Genomic DNA, 17,051 nt, shown 5'->3' on the forward strand with positions numbered 1-17,051 from the left:
TGTTTTGTAAGTACAAAAACCTTCCCTCTTATACAAAAACAGGCTGATGTACCTTTTCCTTCTATTCGTATTGTGTCATCAAAGACAGAACAATGAAATAAGTAATGTTATACATAAATCTTTACGGTACAATACATTGCATGGAACATTTTTCATTAGATATAGCTATAGTATTTAATACATATTTTGAAACACACTCTTGAAATAGGTCAGTGCAAACACACTTACACAATGACACCACTGACAACACCATATAAATAGCCTGGGACACAGCTGTAACACTTTACATCACACCTAAAGAACACGTTCTTCAGAACACAACAGTTTAGACCACTCTTAATTTACAATATTAAAGTAATTTCCTTTATACAGAAAGATGTCAGACTACATTAAGACCACAAAACTCAATGATTTAACTACTTGTTAAACAAGCTTTAACTACTTGTTTTCTAGATAAGATGCTCACTCTTACAAGAGTCTATATGTCTTTCCTAGTATGCCAAGGGCCCTTGGTCCAGTGTCTGCAGCATTCCAGAGAAAGGGGACTGTTTTTTGTTTCCATGCATCTGAAGAAGTGGGTTTTTTACCCATGAAAGCTTATGCCCAAATAAATCTGTTAGTCTTTAAGGTGCCACTGGACTCCTCGTTGTAACTGTTCAGAGCACTTGGCCTTCCTTCTTGGTTAAAAAACACAAAGGTGCTTTCTTAGATATAGGATGAATGATAAAAATCTGCCCCCAATTTATCTTTTAAGGTAACAATGTGCCTAGCCTTCATCTGTACTGTTCTCTAACAAGACGCCGTCATGTTTTACCTTAAGTATAGTAAACCTTCTTCTGTCTTTTTTCTTCTTTTTCTTTCTTGTGTAATTTTCCTTGAAGATCTTTCCAGAGGTCTTGGGTTTTATCTTTTCCACAGTATGTAAGCAAGATGTGCAGTCAGGAATCACCCCTTTTTGGGGAGCGGGGTGCCATTTTTTTCTTTTTTTAATTAAAAATCACTTTATAGCCTCATACACTGCCCAAAGATAGGTGCTGCTCCTTCAGTGAGCGCTGAGTGTCTGGATCTCTGCCTCAATGCAGAGATCATTGCAGGCTCAGGGCCACGGAGCATTATGTTACCGCAATTATTTACAGGACTAGTCCCATTGAAATAAAGCCTATAGAGTGAGCCACATTTCAAAGCTTTTTATTATGTGAGCATTTATGACAGGTAGCGCTACCTTAAGTTACGCTTTAACTTCTATTTGCGCTGATACGATTTATAAATCGGTTTGTTTTATTTGGGAAAGGTGTAACACTGTAAGTTTATATTCACAATGGCAGCACAAACAGAAGTTAGTATAATCGGAAACAAAAGTTTCCATGGTGAATTAAAAGCAAACAGATTTCTGTAGGCTGGGATATCTGTGTGTATCAGACCTATAAATCAAGCAGAAAACAGACCTGATGTCCTTTAGTTTGGTTCCTCTGGGACTTGGTTCCTCTAGTCCTGGAGTGTATTGCCACTTTCCTTGACCCAGCAAAAAAGGAAGTTACACATAAAGCAAGAAAGTGAGGTGAGACTAGTCAGCTATGAAACAGAGAGCAGCTGGGTCCAGTTTTATAAGGGGCTAATTGGGGCGCAGTAACTGCAGTTCAGCTACTGGCTGTTCAGGCTCTCCTTGCTTACAAAGGCCTCCCCAGTGGGAGCACAAAGAGGAACAGCGGTTGTGTCTGGAGAGGCAGTCTCTCCTATAATCTTCTTTTCTGCCTAGTCGAGGAACTTCCTTATAGTACAATGTTTGTCATAGGTTCTCAAGGTATATTCAATGTACTTAATCTGGGATCCAATTCTTAGTCTGGAATAAACATTCCAGCACAGAATGCTTCTAGCTTTGGGACTGCCTAATTCACCAACCTGCAGGCATGCAATGTGCTGACAATATTTTAATAAGCAGCTTTCTCTGGGACTGTGGTAAATATTGTGTACTCGGCTAGTGAGCTTGGAGTGAAGGGTAGGAGGGTCTATTCATTAGTTTTCCCTTTTAACCAAAAACATTTTCTCATCTCTATGATCCAGAAAGGTGGTAGTATCATTTGGCAAAACGTTTTCTTTTCACAGTTATTGGTGAAATCCTATCCAAGTCACTAGCAAATGTCCCGTTGACTGCAAATTTGCGACAGAACCAGGCTTACACTGTAGCTGTCTGACCTACTTCCAATTCAAAGTAGAATAGATCAAAGCACACTGGGGAACTTTTAGGGCATGGTAGCAGAGTCCACATGGACAGTTAGGGGACTATAGATTTATACCCCAGCTTACTGCACACTAACTGTTCATCTAGACAAGCCCCGAGGCTCAGGGATAAGTCATTTGTGGGTGGTGATGATTTAAGGTTATTCAGCGAGTGTGTGCATTGCCCCTGAGGCAAGGGAAAGCACTCCAAGCCTCTCTGGAGTTTGGTGGCAGAATTTTAACATGGCGCCCCTCCAGTGTGTATTTTACTGCTTAAGTCTCGGGCAGCAGTAGTCTCGGCATTTCAACTCCTATTGATATTTCTGTTCTATTTTGATGGTGGGTTTTTTTTGGGTAGATTTTGAAAAGCTTCTGTAGCTGACAGGAACCCAAAGAAAGACAGGAGAGACAGTCTCTCATGCTTCCATGCCTTGAGCAGGCAAAATTCAGCTTGAGACCAACATGTGCTGTGTGGTCAGAATAGAGTGCAGTGGCAGGAGAAAACAGTGCCAACCAAAAATACTACATTACTGGAAACCTGCCCATGGTCAGAGGAAGCCAGAAAGTCCTCCTGCTAATCAGCATTCATTTGAAGGCTGGGAAATGTCATGGATAAGGGAAGACATGGGAGCTGAAAGAGGAAATGTGGAGTTTGGTGCTCATCCTCCCAGCCTCTAATAACTGAGCAAAAATACAATGTGGAAAATGTACCTGATGACTCACTGCTGTTTAATATTACTTCCAGGAATGCTTCCAAAGCTACATAGGCAACTTAGAATAGCCCCGCTCTGTTCAGCCCTCTTTTACAATGCCACTCCACTTCAAAGAGGAGCTGGGGTGGGAAGGTGGGTGGGGTTCAACTCTGTATCTTGAATTTTAAATATACCTTTCCACCTCCCCACCCCCACCCCCACCCCTACTGCCACCCCCACCCTCCATAAAGCCTGACTGATGCATGGCTTAATTTTCATAGAATCATAGGACTGGAAGGGACCTTGAGAGGTCATCTAGTCCAATCCCTTGCACTCATGACAGGACTAAGTATTATTTAAACACCTGACAGGTGTTTGTCTAATCTGTTCTTAAAAATCTCCAGATGGAGATTCAACACCCTCCTTAGGCAATGTATTCCAGTGCTTAACTACTCTGACAGTTAGGAAGTTTTTTCTAATGTCCATCCTAAACCTCCCTTGCTGCAATTTAAGCTCATTGCTTCTTGTCCTATCCTCAGAGGTTAAGAACAATTTCTCTCCCTCCTCCTTGTAACAACCTTTTATGTACTTGAAAACTGTTATCATGTCCCCCCTCAGTCTTCGCTTTTCCAGACTAAACAAACCCAATTTTTTCAATCTTCCGTCATAGCTCATGTTTTATAGACCTTTAGTCATTTTTATTGCTCTTGTCTGGATTTCCTCCAATTTGTCCACATCTTTCCTGAAATGTGGCACCCAGCACTGGAGACAATACTCCAGCTGAGGCCTAACTCAGCGTGGACTAGAGCGGAAGAATTACTTCTGCATCTTGCTTAGAACACTCCTGCAAATATATCCCAGAATGAGGTTTGCTATTTTTGCAACTACACTGTTGACCCATATTTAGCCTGTGATCCACTATGACCCCTAGATCCCTTTCTGCCGTACTCCTTCCTAGGCAGTCTTTTCCCATTCTGTATGTAAGCAGCCACTGGCGTCAAGGAGACTACTCATGTTTTTAGGGTTCAATTGGTGCAGGACTGGGGCCAAAGTGTTTGTTTGGGAGGCACATACCAGAACTATATCTCAGGATTTAGTTGTAAAATTCAGACAGACAGAAAGCCCTTCAAAGATCTTGTAGCTGTGAACTGAACTAGTGTGTTGCAATATATTTGGAAATGGGAACTCAAATTACAGGAAATGGATGGGGGCGGAGGGAGGGACAAATACAGTTCCTGAGTGGGAAGGTATAGGCTCAGATCCTCTAGTGTGGTGTGGCTCTTTGTGCTGCACTGCCAGTGTATAGTGGACATAAAGCTAGCTTTAATGGTCACATGAGGATTACTTCCGTGTAGGGTGATCATCTGGTGATACACAGCCAGTGTAGTAGCTCCTATGCCACCCCCTTCATGGCTAGGGCTTCCCTAATCCCAGGCTGCAGGATCAGTTCCTTGGGGTGGTTAGTAGCTAGTACAAGTTAGAACAGTCCTTAGTCTGCTCTAAATTACACCAGAAGATGGGCCTGCCACACAACCGGCCCACAACTGGAGGAGTGTAAAGATGGCTTAAAGTCATCTGTGCACACGCCCTTCTCTATTAGGTGGTGACAATCTATGCCACTGAAAGTTAAAAGCCCAGGCAATAAATAACTGGGAATAGGGAAGACATTTTCCTGTGAAATCAGTGTCTGTTTTGGGATTCAGTGTGTACTCTCCTCCTCTCTTCCCCCTCCCCCTTTGCATAAGCTCCATCAACTTCTATCATGGCAAATATTTACATTTCCCACTGGCTCAGTGACTAATGGTCTTTGTAGAGTTGCCTCATGACCTTATGTAGGATCTGAAGAGTTTGTCTGCATGAATTTACCAGCACGCAAATGTTTTCCTGCTGCTCTGCTGTAACTTCTTAAGTCGGGGAGACGGGGGGAGGGGGTGGGAACTGTACATGCCTCTGAGCACGTTTTCAGAATAGCCATTCACATTTCAGTCCTTTTTGCTTTGAGTCTTTTGGAATTTAAAATTATCCTCAGAATGCTCCACAGCATGATCAAATAAACCCCTCAATGGCAGGCAGAGGGGTGTCTGGTCAGAAAGGTCTGAGTAGAAGCAGGTCCCTTTGGATTTTTGTCTCTATTTAACTTTGATGAAGATGCATTTGTTTTGTTCAGTTCTCCTGAAACAGTTCTGCAATCACTGGTGTCCCACTGTGAGCTTATTTCTACTGCAGTGCCATACAAAAAGCCTTACAAAGGAAGCACAGCTACACTGCACATCCAGCTTATTTATGGCTTTCTTGAAATGGCTCGTCGTCTTTCTCCTTTAATGATAACTTTTTCCTGGGTCCCTGTATCACACTGGAGGAGGAAGCCTTTCTAAATGTGGAAAGTCTCCTCCGAAAGTTGCCCCCTGAAAAGAAATACAGGAGTGGGTCAAAGCAGCAGTTTGAAGCTGCCAAGGATAGGGTTATCACTACTAATTTCTGCATGAAAAGGATGTCTTCACAGCTGGAGTCTTTCCTCTTCAGGAAGTGAAGGTGGATTGTGCGCTGAATATGGTAAGGTGTGAAGCTGACCAGGAAGGCAGCTGTTACAATGATTATCATCCAGATGGCCTTCTTACGAGTAGACTGATTCTTCTTCAGTGAATTCTTCAGTAAGGTCTTTATGATCATGGCATAACAGATAGTTATGACACTAAAGGGGATAATGAAGCCTACAAACAGCGAAATATAATGTAGGACCAGCAGGCTGGTCATCTGACTGCTTTTTGGAGGTTCAAAGCACTTTGTCTTGTTACCTTCTTGGTAAGACCCACTCAGTAAAAATGGAGAACTTGTCAGTGTGACAAAAATCCAAATGCTCATACATGCCAGTTTGGACTTTTTCTCAGTTACCAAATTGAGATTCTGGACGGGGAAAACTATGGCTATGCAGCGAGAGAAGCTCATGGCTGTCATGAATAAAATGCTACAGTACAGGTTGACATAGAATGCATAGGAACTAACTCTGCATAAGAAGTCACCAAAGAACCAGTTGCCTCTGTGAACGTAATACACTACTCGAAGAGGCAGGGTGCATACACAGAGGAGGTCTGACACTGCAAGATTCAGCATGTAGATCTGGAAGGCTGTCTTCTGCTGGTACGTTTTTATGAGGACACACAGTACAAAGCCGTTTCCAACAAAGCCCAGAATCGCAATCATGGAGTACAATGTGGAGTACACTTTATTTCGGAAGTCGTCAATGGTCAAAAGGCATGTCAAGTTGCCGCCAGGCAATGCGGTCATATTTCCTGTGGTATCCATAGGCTCTGCCTGAGAGGTGTCACCTTGAAACCTACAGTCTAAAGATGAAAAATAAAAGTGAGTTTTATAAAGCAGTACATCAAAATATAACTCAATTATTAAATGGGAAAGACAGAAAGGTAGGTTTTTTGTTTGTTTTTTGGGGTGGGGCTAGAAGGGTTCATATTGAGCTAATATTTCAAATATCTGATGGCATAACTATCCTCACAAAAGGCAGGATCAATGTTCTTAAACCCAGATAATTCGTATTATAAACATCAAGGGTGAGATTTTCAAAATTCCTCAGCATTGGCTGGACTCTTCTCCCACTGAAGTCAATTGGAGTTTTGCCTTTGGCCCCCAAGGAAGAAGAATTAGCCCAACACTGAGAACTTCTGAAAATCCCATGCTAATTTCTCATAACCAGGGCCGGCTCCAGGCACCAGCACAGCAAGCAGGTGCCTGGGGCAGCCAATGAAGAGGGGCGGCACGTTCGGCTCTTTGGCGGCAATTCGGCGGTGGGTCCCGCAGTCCCTCTCGGATGGAAGGACCTGCCGCCGAATTGCCGCAGAAGTGCCGCCAATCGCAATTGCGGCTTTCTCCCTCCCCCCCCCCCCCGCCGTTTGGTGCAGCAAAAACCCTGGGGCTGGCCCTGCTCATAACTCATTCTAAAAGCAAATAAAAGAACAAAACAAAAATCCCCACTGGTGCTACCACTGGTTCCAAACTGGCAGTACAGTAGTACTGATTGGAGCTGCAATGCAGACAACTTTATTGGCTTCCAAGTTCTAACTTCCATGTTAGTTAAAAGGGGGAGAAGGAAATATCTGACAGCAGTATAATCACTGGTCAGCAAATATAGAACTTTAAAATGTATTCAAAATGGACACGTTTAGTTACTCGCTCCTGCTTTTAGTGTGCTCACTCTCTAAATGCCTGGCAAATCCCAGCTCCCTCCACACCATTCCGGAGGCCTTCTTGCATGGGGACAGACCTCAGCAGGAGAAAGCCCATATGGCAAGTTTTGTACAAAGAAGCCTTTTCTAGTACACAGAACGATTTAAAAAACTTTAAAAATAATCTTGAAGACAGCTCCAAGGTTGAGGCTGCTCACAGCTAGAATAGATGCTTGTTAGCTGCCAAAATTCTGCACAGGCCTCACTCCACTTAGGAATGATACAAATCTTAACTTGCCAAAATAATATAATGAAATCTCACTCATTTCATAAGAGCCCTACATGTTAGCCTACCAAAATCCAAATGTGGGAGGAGGGCTTACAATGGGAAGTTAACTCCAGAAATATCAAGACTTAGAACAACGCTTCCTTAGCTCTCGTCCCCTAATGCCCCTGCTCTACTTGCGCTACACTGATGACATCTTCATCATCTGGACCCCTGGAAAAGAAGCCCTTGAGGAATTCTACCATGATTTCAATAATTTCCATCCCACCATCAACCTCAGCCTAGATCAATCCACACAAGTGGTCCATTTCCTGGACACTACTGTGCTAATAAGTGATGGTCACATAAATATCGCCCTATACCAGAAACCTACTGACCACTATACTTACCTACATGCCTCCAGCTTCCATCCAGGACGCACCACACGATCTATTGTCTACAGCCAAGCTCTAAGATAAATACGCATTTGCTCCAATCCCTCAGACAGAGACAAGCACCTACAAGATCTCTATCAAGCATTCTTAAAACTACAATACCCACCTGCTGAAGTGAAAAAACAGATCGACAGAGCCAGACAAGTACCCAGAAGTCACCTCCTACAAGACAAGCCCAACAAAGAAAATAACAGAACACCACTAGCTGTCACCTTCAGCCCCCAACTAAAACCTCTCCAGCGCATCATCAAAGATCTACAACCTATCCTGAAAGATGATCCCTCACTCTCACAGATCTTGGGAGACAGACCTGTCCTCGCTTACAGACAACGCCCCAACCTGAAGCAAACACTCACCAGCAACCACACATCACTGAACAAAAACACTGACCCAGGAACCTATCCTTGCAACAAAGCCCGATGCCAATTCTGTCAATATATCTATTCAAGTGACATCATCGTAGGACCTAATCACATCAGCCATGCCATCAGGGGCTAGTTCACCTGCACATCTACCAATGTGATATATGCCATCATGTGCCAGCAATGCCCCTCTGCCATGTACATTGGCCAAACCGGACAGTCTCTACGCAAAAGAATTAATGGACACAAATCTGACATCAGGAATCATAACATTCAAAAACCAGTAGGAGAACACTTTAACCTGTCTGGTCATTCAATGACAGACCTGCGGGTGGCAATTTTGCAACAGAAAAGCTTCAAAAACAGACTCCAACGAGAAACTGCTGAGCTGGAATTGATATGCAAACTAGATACAATCAATTTAGGCTTGAATAGAAACTGGGAATGGCTGAGCCATTACAAACATTGAATCTATCTCCCCATGTAAGTATTCTCACACTTCTTATCAAACTGTCTGTACTGGGCTAACTTGATTATCACTTCAAAAGTTTTTTTTCTCTTACTTAATTGGCCTCTCAGAGTTGGTAAGACAACTCCCACCTGTTCATGCTCTCTGTATGTGTATATATATCTCCTCAATATATGTTCCACTCTATATGCATCCGAAGAAGTGGGCTGTAGCCCACGAAAGCTTATGCTCAAATAAATCTGTTAGTCTCTAAGGTGCCGCAAGTACTCCTGTTCTTTTTGAGAAATATCAGTGTTTTCCATAATCTCCCTTTGGTGACTCAGCATTTCTTTTGTTGTAAGATGCTAGCCTTACTCACCAGGCTGGGGACTCATCCCATGCTCAAATCAGTTTTTAGCTGTGCCTCCAGTCTCCATTCATTGTGCAAACCTCCAACAAATTCACAAAAGAAAAACAGAACTTCCAGTTGGGACTTTCTATCCAGCCATAACACCTAGGGCTTCCCACCTGGAGTCTCTCTTCCCCAGGAACTACTGCAGGAGGTTTCAGAGTGTTAGCTGTATCAGCAAAAACAAGGAAGAGTCCTTGTGGCACCTTAGAGATTAACAAATACTGATACTCACACCTTCTTGTCAACTGTTTGAAATGGGCCACCTTGATTACATTGGCCTCATTAGCACTACAAAAGGGATTTTCCCTCCCTTGGTATTCACCCCTTCTTGTCAACTGTTGAGAATAGAAGAACAGGAGTACTTGTGGCACCTTAGAGACTAACAAATTTATTAGAGCATCAATAAAGTCTCTAATAAAGTTAGTCTCTAAGGTGCCACAAGTACTCCTGTTCTTCTTTTTGCGGATACAGACTAACACGGCTGTTACTCTGAAACCTGTTGAGAATAGGCCACTTCCACTTTAACTGAATTGGCTCCTTAGCACTGACCCCCCCTCTTGGTAAGGCAACTCCCATCTTTTCACATGCTGTGTATTTATACCTGCCTACTGCATTTTCCACTCCAGGCAACTGATGAAGTGGGTTTTAGCCCATGAAAGCTTATGCCCAAATAAATTTGTTAGTCTCTAAGGTGCCACAAGGACTCCTCGTTGTTTTTACTGCAGGAGACTGTCCCTTCCTGCAGCATCTTCCTACAGCTCTTTATAGGGAAACACTATGCCCTTCTCAGCTGCATTTGATTAGTGATCAGGGCTGGCTGGTCCCAGATCTCTGGTCCTTAAGTGGGTGAGCCACCCTGTTACATATGCAAATAGTTCAGATGCTAAAAAGATGATTAGGATGAATTCCATCTGGGTCTGTGATGGGGACCATTGAAAGAGGTGCTAATGAAGATAAAGATTTACTCCCGAAATCAAAGAAAAAACACGTGTCTTATGCAGCACCATTTAGAAAGTGCACACTAGTCCGGTGCAAGGGGGCATTTCAGCCTTCTGAAATCATCAAGGGAAGTGCTGAGCTCAAGCATTTAATTACTTTTGGTTTCCTTTAATACTGGACAACTTCTGTATCAAATAAATATTTCTTGGGGGACATAATATTAGAAATGCTCAGCAGCAACCTCTGAAGGACATGCTAGCTATCGTGTGTGTGATTTATAAAGAACCCCTCTGTATGCCTGTAGAGGGGCAGGCGAGATTTGGAAGTGGACAAGCAAATCTGTTATATAATGATTTGTTCAGAGCCACTTCCCAGCAGTGGGTAAGATCACATCCTCTCTGAGTCAGAGCGGAGTAGGCAAATCCTCCATCCTTGCCTAGATTAGCTTCCTTACACAGACTCTGTTCCTCTTTGTGGGTTTCGTTCAGTTTCATTGCTTTACGTAGAGCAATTTAGAACATCAGGCTGCCTGATTTGTTCCATCTTAAATCTGTTAGCAGTAGCATTTTATAATGTTTGAAGCAGATGAATAAAAACAAAGAGATAAGTCCACCACTTAAAAAAGCCTAGTGTCTTCACTCTCAAGCAAGATGTTTGAGATTACGTATGTGAGAAAGAATTAATACAGGATGGCATAGTAAGGATTTATCTGCATGAATTTACTTAGACTGTGAGCTCTTTGGGGCAGGGACTGTCTCTGTTCTGTGTTTGTGCAGTGCCTTCCACAACGGGGTCCTGTTCCATGACCAGGGTTCATATCCACAACAGAAATACAAATACTAAATAATAATAAGAATGATAGGTTTGGGATGGTCAGATTACTCAGGAGTAGGAAGGCATCAGGGGTTATGCAGGTGTTCCCAAACAATATAACATTTATAGCATCCTACCCTAACAAGCCCTCTATATGTGCCAAATATTTTACAGCAAGTCTATTTTTATAAATATTCTGGGAAGTTTTAAAACTTCATTGGGACTATTTTTTGTTTTCCTTCATCTCTGAAACCAGATGCTGTAGTTACCATGAGTTCAACAAAAACTCTAAGAGTGACCTAAAATAGCTTTCCATACATAAAAATATCATGACCTTAAGGTCTGATATCTCAGGATAATCCATGGGTCTCCCCATGGACAGAAGGAGATAGTCTCCCTACTTAGAGTAGTTCAGCGATGAGTCTGATGGACTTTGGGGAAGAGGTGTGGCTGCAGTGGTGGGAGAGGCTGTGGTTGGAAGGACATTACAACATGCAAACTTAAATAAGCAAGAGCCATGTGGTGATGTTCACAGTTGCATTTGGACGCCAAACCTGTCCTGATTTTGGTTAAATTCAGGATTCTATATGAACACTTTGCACAGCTATGCCCTCAACCTGGGACTAATTAAAACCAATTACCTACTGTAGGAAGGATTTCCCTCTCACTATTAGTTCCCTGAGGACCCAATCTCCCCCAGGGGTTGGTTATTATACATAAATTACTATTTCTCTTATTATCCTTAAGAAGACAAGCAACTAGTTAACAGCTGTTTCTGATCATGCTTTTCTTTTAAAACAGCTGAGCACTGACATTTGTCGGGTTTCTAAATATGATTAAAGATTTCCTTTAAAATCATGAGTGATTTGTAAGCGAAACTAAAAACCATTGATGAAAACGTGCTGCATTCAGACAAGTAGGCTGATTATAACAAATAAAATGTGTGACAATTCTTGCGTGTATCTGTTGAAATAATTTATTTGCTAACTGATGATGATTTAGATTAATTGTGCATCATATGAAATTAGGCACAGGGAAAGTCTAATTTACAAACGTGGCCAAATGCCTCTACTGATGTAGTCATAATCAACAGGAATTTTTAACTAAATCAGTTTCTGTCTATACTCGATGGAGTCTTGAACCAAAACCTTGGATCCGAACAAACCTCAGTTGTGGAGGTGTTCCAAATGTCAGTCCAGATCCAGACATAAAATTTGCAAACAATCCCCCTTTTTAAAAAAAATAGTGGCAGAACCAAAACCCTGGATCCAAACATCCAACCTTGGATAGAAATTGGACGGAATTTTGTGACTTAGACCTACTGCTTGGCCACATACTGAGGGTATAACAGATCCCTCTCTTTTTACGTTCTTTACATAATGACAGTGCATGGAACCATTTATCTACGTACAGCTGCAGCTAACATGGTAGGCATGTAAGCAACCAGAAGGGGGCAGCCATGATTAACCAGAACAAAGTATATGCCAAATTAAAATAACCACCAAACAATTTAGAGACAATTTAGTTTTGTTATTCTTAATAATTCTTCATATACTGTACCCAGGCTTCTAGTGGGTTTTAAATAAATTACACTGGAAAATTGCACTAAAGAATTACATAAACAAGAGACAAACCCAAGTATAAGATGCCACTATGGCTGTTTTTAAAATGAGAGTTAAAGCATAATCAACCCTAGATGTCAATTCTAGTGTTCTTAATGATGTGAGCCAGATTTAATTTTCTCTGAGGAGGAGTATGTGAGCTACCTGCAAACACTGAACTCAGACAGCTGATTTTAAAAATTCCTTATTGTTATATTTTAGCTCAAAGGATAGAGTGAGGGATAGCCAGAACAAACTGAAAACCTTGATGAGTTATATTGCATAGGTTTGAGTCAGCTTGCAAGATCAGTGTGGTGACGTGTATATTTTTCTTTCCGTTAGAGCATACATTATATTCCTCTGTATTATGCCTCGTAACAGTTAGTCATATACAGATCCCAATGCTGTAAACAAGCATATGCTTAACTTTGCTCGCACAAGTAGTCCCAGTCCCACTGAATCCGGAGAGACTGAGTGGATGTGTTTGCAGGATCGGGCCACAGTGTATCACATGTTTATTTTATAGTCTATTCTTTATAACACAGTCCCTGGATGGATTGTCTAGGTCAGCAGTTCCCAATCTATGGGTCATGAGTCATGACCCCGCCCGGGGTCATGCCAAAATGGTGGCCTCCATGCTGTCTGGGGTTGCGGAAAGCAACAAAGTCTGGAAATGGGATTATGCAGACAAAAAGTTTGGGAACCAGTGATCTAGGACCTGATCCTGCCTCCCTGAGGTCAGGGCCGGCTCCAGGGTTTTGGCCGCCCCAAGCAGCCAAACAAACAAAAAAACCAACCAAACAACAACAACAAAAAAAGCTGCGATCGCGATCTGCGGCGGCAATTCGGGGGAAGGTCCTTCGCTCTGAGCAGGAGTGAGGGGCTGTCCGCCGAATTGCCGCACGTGCCGCCCCTCTCCGGAGGGGCCGCCCCAAGCACCTGCTTGGTAAGCTGGTGCCTGGAGCCAGCCCTACCTGAGGTCCATGGGAGCTTTGCCATTGACAGGGTTACCAACTCCCATGGTCTTATTTCAAGTTTCAACATACTTGGTGTAATTCATGAAACCTCAGCTGCTGGAATCAAGAGATTGCATGAGAAACTCATCTTTCATGAAAAAAGCTGGAAATTTCTAGCCCTCACGGGTTGCAGAGAAAAATTTGAAAGTGTGAAACAAGGGTACCCTAAAATCTCAGAAATCAGAAGGCAAAGAAAAAGAACCCCAAAGGTATTATTTTTTAAAATCTCCTGATTTTAAGGCAATAATGATCTTTTGGGAGCTTCAGCTCATGATTTCTGAACTGTTGAGGTTGGCAATAATGCGACTGACTTCACTCTCTGAAGGATCAAGCCCCTAATTCCTGTAGCCTTCAGCTCTGAACCTGCAACCATTTACGCACATGCAAAAGGCTCATGTAACTGAAATGGAAATCTTCTCTTGCTGCCACCGTGCAATCACTTGCACACGAGCAATTTTGCACACAAATAGACCCATTGAACTCTCCTGGGAAAAGTTATGCATGTGGAAACCTATTTATTAAAAAGCTGTTAAATGACAGCTCTCAGTCATAGCTAATCTGGGGCTGGATTCAAGCCCAGCTACATGAGAAATGCTTCATCTTCTATTACCAATATCATGGATCATCTAGTCTACATGCATCTGCTCTTTCTGTTAGTGTCCAATGTCCATGAAATAGGATTTTCTGTCATATTGATTAGGAATAGTAGATCAGCTGTGTGCTATTTTTAAAAAGTAGGAAAATTTTTATGCTGAAGTATACTTTTGTTATGGTTCTATGCTACTCCTAGGTAAATCTATATGCTATATTTTCCATGGGGATGTTAAATTTTGAGGAGATATGGTTTGAAAAGTTCACCAACGTTCTTCATCGTGTGGGTTTTGTATTTTCCTTGCAAATAAAGATATGTGGAACCATAGAATCATAGAAGCGTAGGATTGAAAGGGACCTCAATAGGTCTCTAGTCCAGTCCCCTGCACTCAAGGCAGGACTACATTACTAGACCATTCTTGACAGGTGTTTGTCTACCCTGTTCTTAAAAACCTCTGCTGACAGAGATTCCACAACCTCCCTAGGCAATTTGTTCCAGTGCTCACCTACTCTGACAGGAAGATTTTCCTAATGTCCAACCTAAACCTCCCTTGCTGCAATTTAAGCCCATTGCTTCTTGTCCTATTCTCAGAGGTTAACAAGAACAATTTTTGAGCAGTCTCTTAAACAAAAGTAATTTTCAGATTCTGAGAGACGTAGGCTATAGGTTTCCCTTTGCTTCCCAGATAATATGAATTATTACCAATAACAACAAAACTTCATTATCAGTCTGATCCTGATGTATCAATATTTTCTTAATAGGTAAACAATTGCTTTTGTATTTGATTAATTCTGACTTGCAATTTGATAGTATGGTATTTGTAGTCAAGTTGAACACTAAAGAAACTCGAAGCCTTAATGTGATACCATTCAAGCTCTCTTGAAGTTCCTATCTACACTGGATATTTTCTTTTAAATTTCCCACTGTTGTTACCACCAGTTCAGCTTCACTAGTGATAACAAAGCTGGGAATGCTAGTATAGACAAGCCACCAGAGCTTTAACCCCTGGCTCTGAACTGGTGTAGATAACACAGTGGTTAAAATACAGATGGCTGGTGTTGACTTATTGCCTATATGTTATACAGGAATTTAAATGGCATCAGATACAGGTTTTTGGTTTCTTTAGTATTTGCTTGGTTACAAATACTGTACTTTCAAACTGCCAGCCTTATTCAAGATTTTTGTTAACACTTGAATATCTTTCAGTAGGTTGTTTGGTACATTGTTGGTCATCGGGCAAATTTTTCAGTCAATACATAGAAGTTCTTGCCAGATCCAAAGATATGAGCTATGTTCACCAATCCTAATACTAATATTTCTATTTTTTTCTGGGAGGAGGTATTAAAATGATCACTGTAGAATAAAGGAGAAATGGTAGGGTTCTTTGGCTGTGGGTAAGTTTAATATTATTATGTAAGCAGAGAGCTTAATGTCCTCCAAAGAGATTTGCCTACTTCTGACCTTCTTTAGACAGTGCTCACATCCTGAGATGGGAAATGTGCAGCCTGTCTGTCAGTCCAGTAGATGCCTCAAGTGAGGTACCTAAATCCATAGTGAGGCATCTGAATACAGGTGGCATGATATTCAGTGGTGCGAATGCCTAACTGGATTTGAGGAACCTCACTTGTAGACACCCAGGTTTGAAAGTTTTCTTCCACGTCTCAAATTCTTCTACAAGTTATCAAAAAGTCTGGCATTACATCTGAGGGAACGGAAAATAACCCTGTCAGTTACTGTAGACAAGGAAACCAGCAAACTGCTGAACTTCGAAAATAAAGTCATGTTTTCTCCTAATTTAATCTGGGGCAGACACATCCTCCCCCACCCCTGGAAACCCCCGAACACCTTACCCCTCCACACTATTGAGGAATCCACAGAAAGCCCTAAAATGGTCCTTATTGAAGCTTTGCAAGAGTTCTGCCCTACGCATACTTCTCCCATTATGTCACTGTAGTTGTATGTTACAAGTTAAAACCTGCGATTTTCTAAACAATTTATGAAAAAAGCCCAACTACAGGTTGCAAAATCAGGCTGAGAGAGGAGATAAGACTGTCCTCCCACTTCTGCAACTCTCACTGTACCTAGCAATCTGCAGTATTAAAGCCATGGAAAGAATCTTTGCAACCAGCATTTAAACATCAGATCAACTTACTTTTTAAGTCTCCAACTTGACACACCGGATCTGCTCACTGTTTTCACCCTTAGAAGTAAGTGAAAGATTTTGGGGAAGTCTTAAGTTCAGTATTTTCTTCACAGATCTGTCTGGGGCTGGCTTCGGTACCAAGCTGGTTAAACCAGAGCGTATGCTAAGAGCACACAGACTATTTGCATTTTCTTTGGTCGTTTAAGAAACCCTCTGTAACGATCCTCCCTTAAGGCAGCTCGTTGCTGTGAAAGGAGGCAGCATGTGGCTATTGGCTCATGCTCAAAGGGGAAGAAGAAAACAGCCCACAAAAATATCTAAATATTTGTAGTTAAGTGAAAGTCACCTCATGACATTTTTCGGGTGCGGGAGGGGGAACAAAAACAAAAAAGGAGAGAGAGAGGCTTACAAGTGCGTCTGGCTCTTCTAGGCTGCAGACTCCCAGCTGCAGGAACTATATGGAGCTGAGACTTCTTCTGCTTTAAAAGAAGAGCAGCTTGTGTCCCTCCCCAATTCCTGTGGCTGGGGAGTGGCTTAACCCTATCAGCAGTGTAAAAAAATAAATAACTTTCCCGCAACTCATTAATTCAAAGAAACAGATCGTTTAGACAAGCGGATCCCTTTATCTGGAATGTGTGGCAGTGAGTCCAGAACAGATCAGAGGGTGCCTTTGAGTTTGTCTTTTCCAGATACCTTTTCCTGTCCCCTTTCCACACCCACTGTCCTGAGGCTTCCCATTTTTGCTACCTGTTTTAAAAACTAAAAGTGCAAAGAACTGCTGGACAATCTTGTATGACTCCATCAAGGGTCCCTATCTAGGAAATGGAAACTCTGTAGCATGCTCTGAACTGGCCATGGGCTCAATAAGGTAACTCATACAGTGGGCTGGGATTGTCAAAGGAGCCTAAGGAGTCTGAT

General features: G+C 42.1%; 1 protein-coding gene across 2 annotated transcripts; it reads right to left on the reverse strand.

Annotated features, from left to right (window-relative positions):
* Positions 1 to 3,150: 3,150 nt before the first annotated feature.
* CYSLTR1 (cysteinyl leukotriene receptor 1) lies at positions 3,151 to 16,596 on the reverse strand. Of its 2 annotated transcripts, none has more exons than XM_054039692.1 (2): positions 16,543 to 16,596; positions 3,151 to 6,250 (listed from the first exon to the last, which is right to left on the reverse strand). In XM_054039692.1, the coding sequence occupies exon 2, from the start codon at positions 6,210 to 6,212 to the stop codon at positions 5,187 to 5,189; it is 1,026 nt and encodes a 341-aa protein (XP_053895667.1). In that variant the 5' UTR covers positions 6,213 to 6,250; positions 16,543 to 16,596; the 3' UTR covers positions 3,151 to 5,186. The 2 variants fall into 2 exon arrangements, with proteins under 2 accessions (XP_053895667.1, XP_053895666.1); XM_054039691.1 differs by having other exon boundaries at positions 16,143 to 16,596.
* Positions 16,597 to 17,051: the final 455 nt, after the last annotated feature.

The sequence above is a fragment of the Malaclemys terrapin genome, chromosome 9 (assembly GCF_027887155.1).
Source record: "Malaclemys terrapin pileata isolate rMalTer1 chromosome 9, rMalTer1.hap1, whole genome shotgun sequence".
Lineage (NCBI taxonomy): Eukaryota > Metazoa > Chordata > Testudines > Emydidae > Malaclemys > Malaclemys terrapin.

Bases quoted from the DNA above. Each gene is read 5' to 3' on its own strand.
- CYSLTR1 (XM_054039692.1), bottom strand. From the start codon at position 6,212: ATGGATACCACAGGAAATATGACCGCATTGCCTGGCGGCAACTTGACA.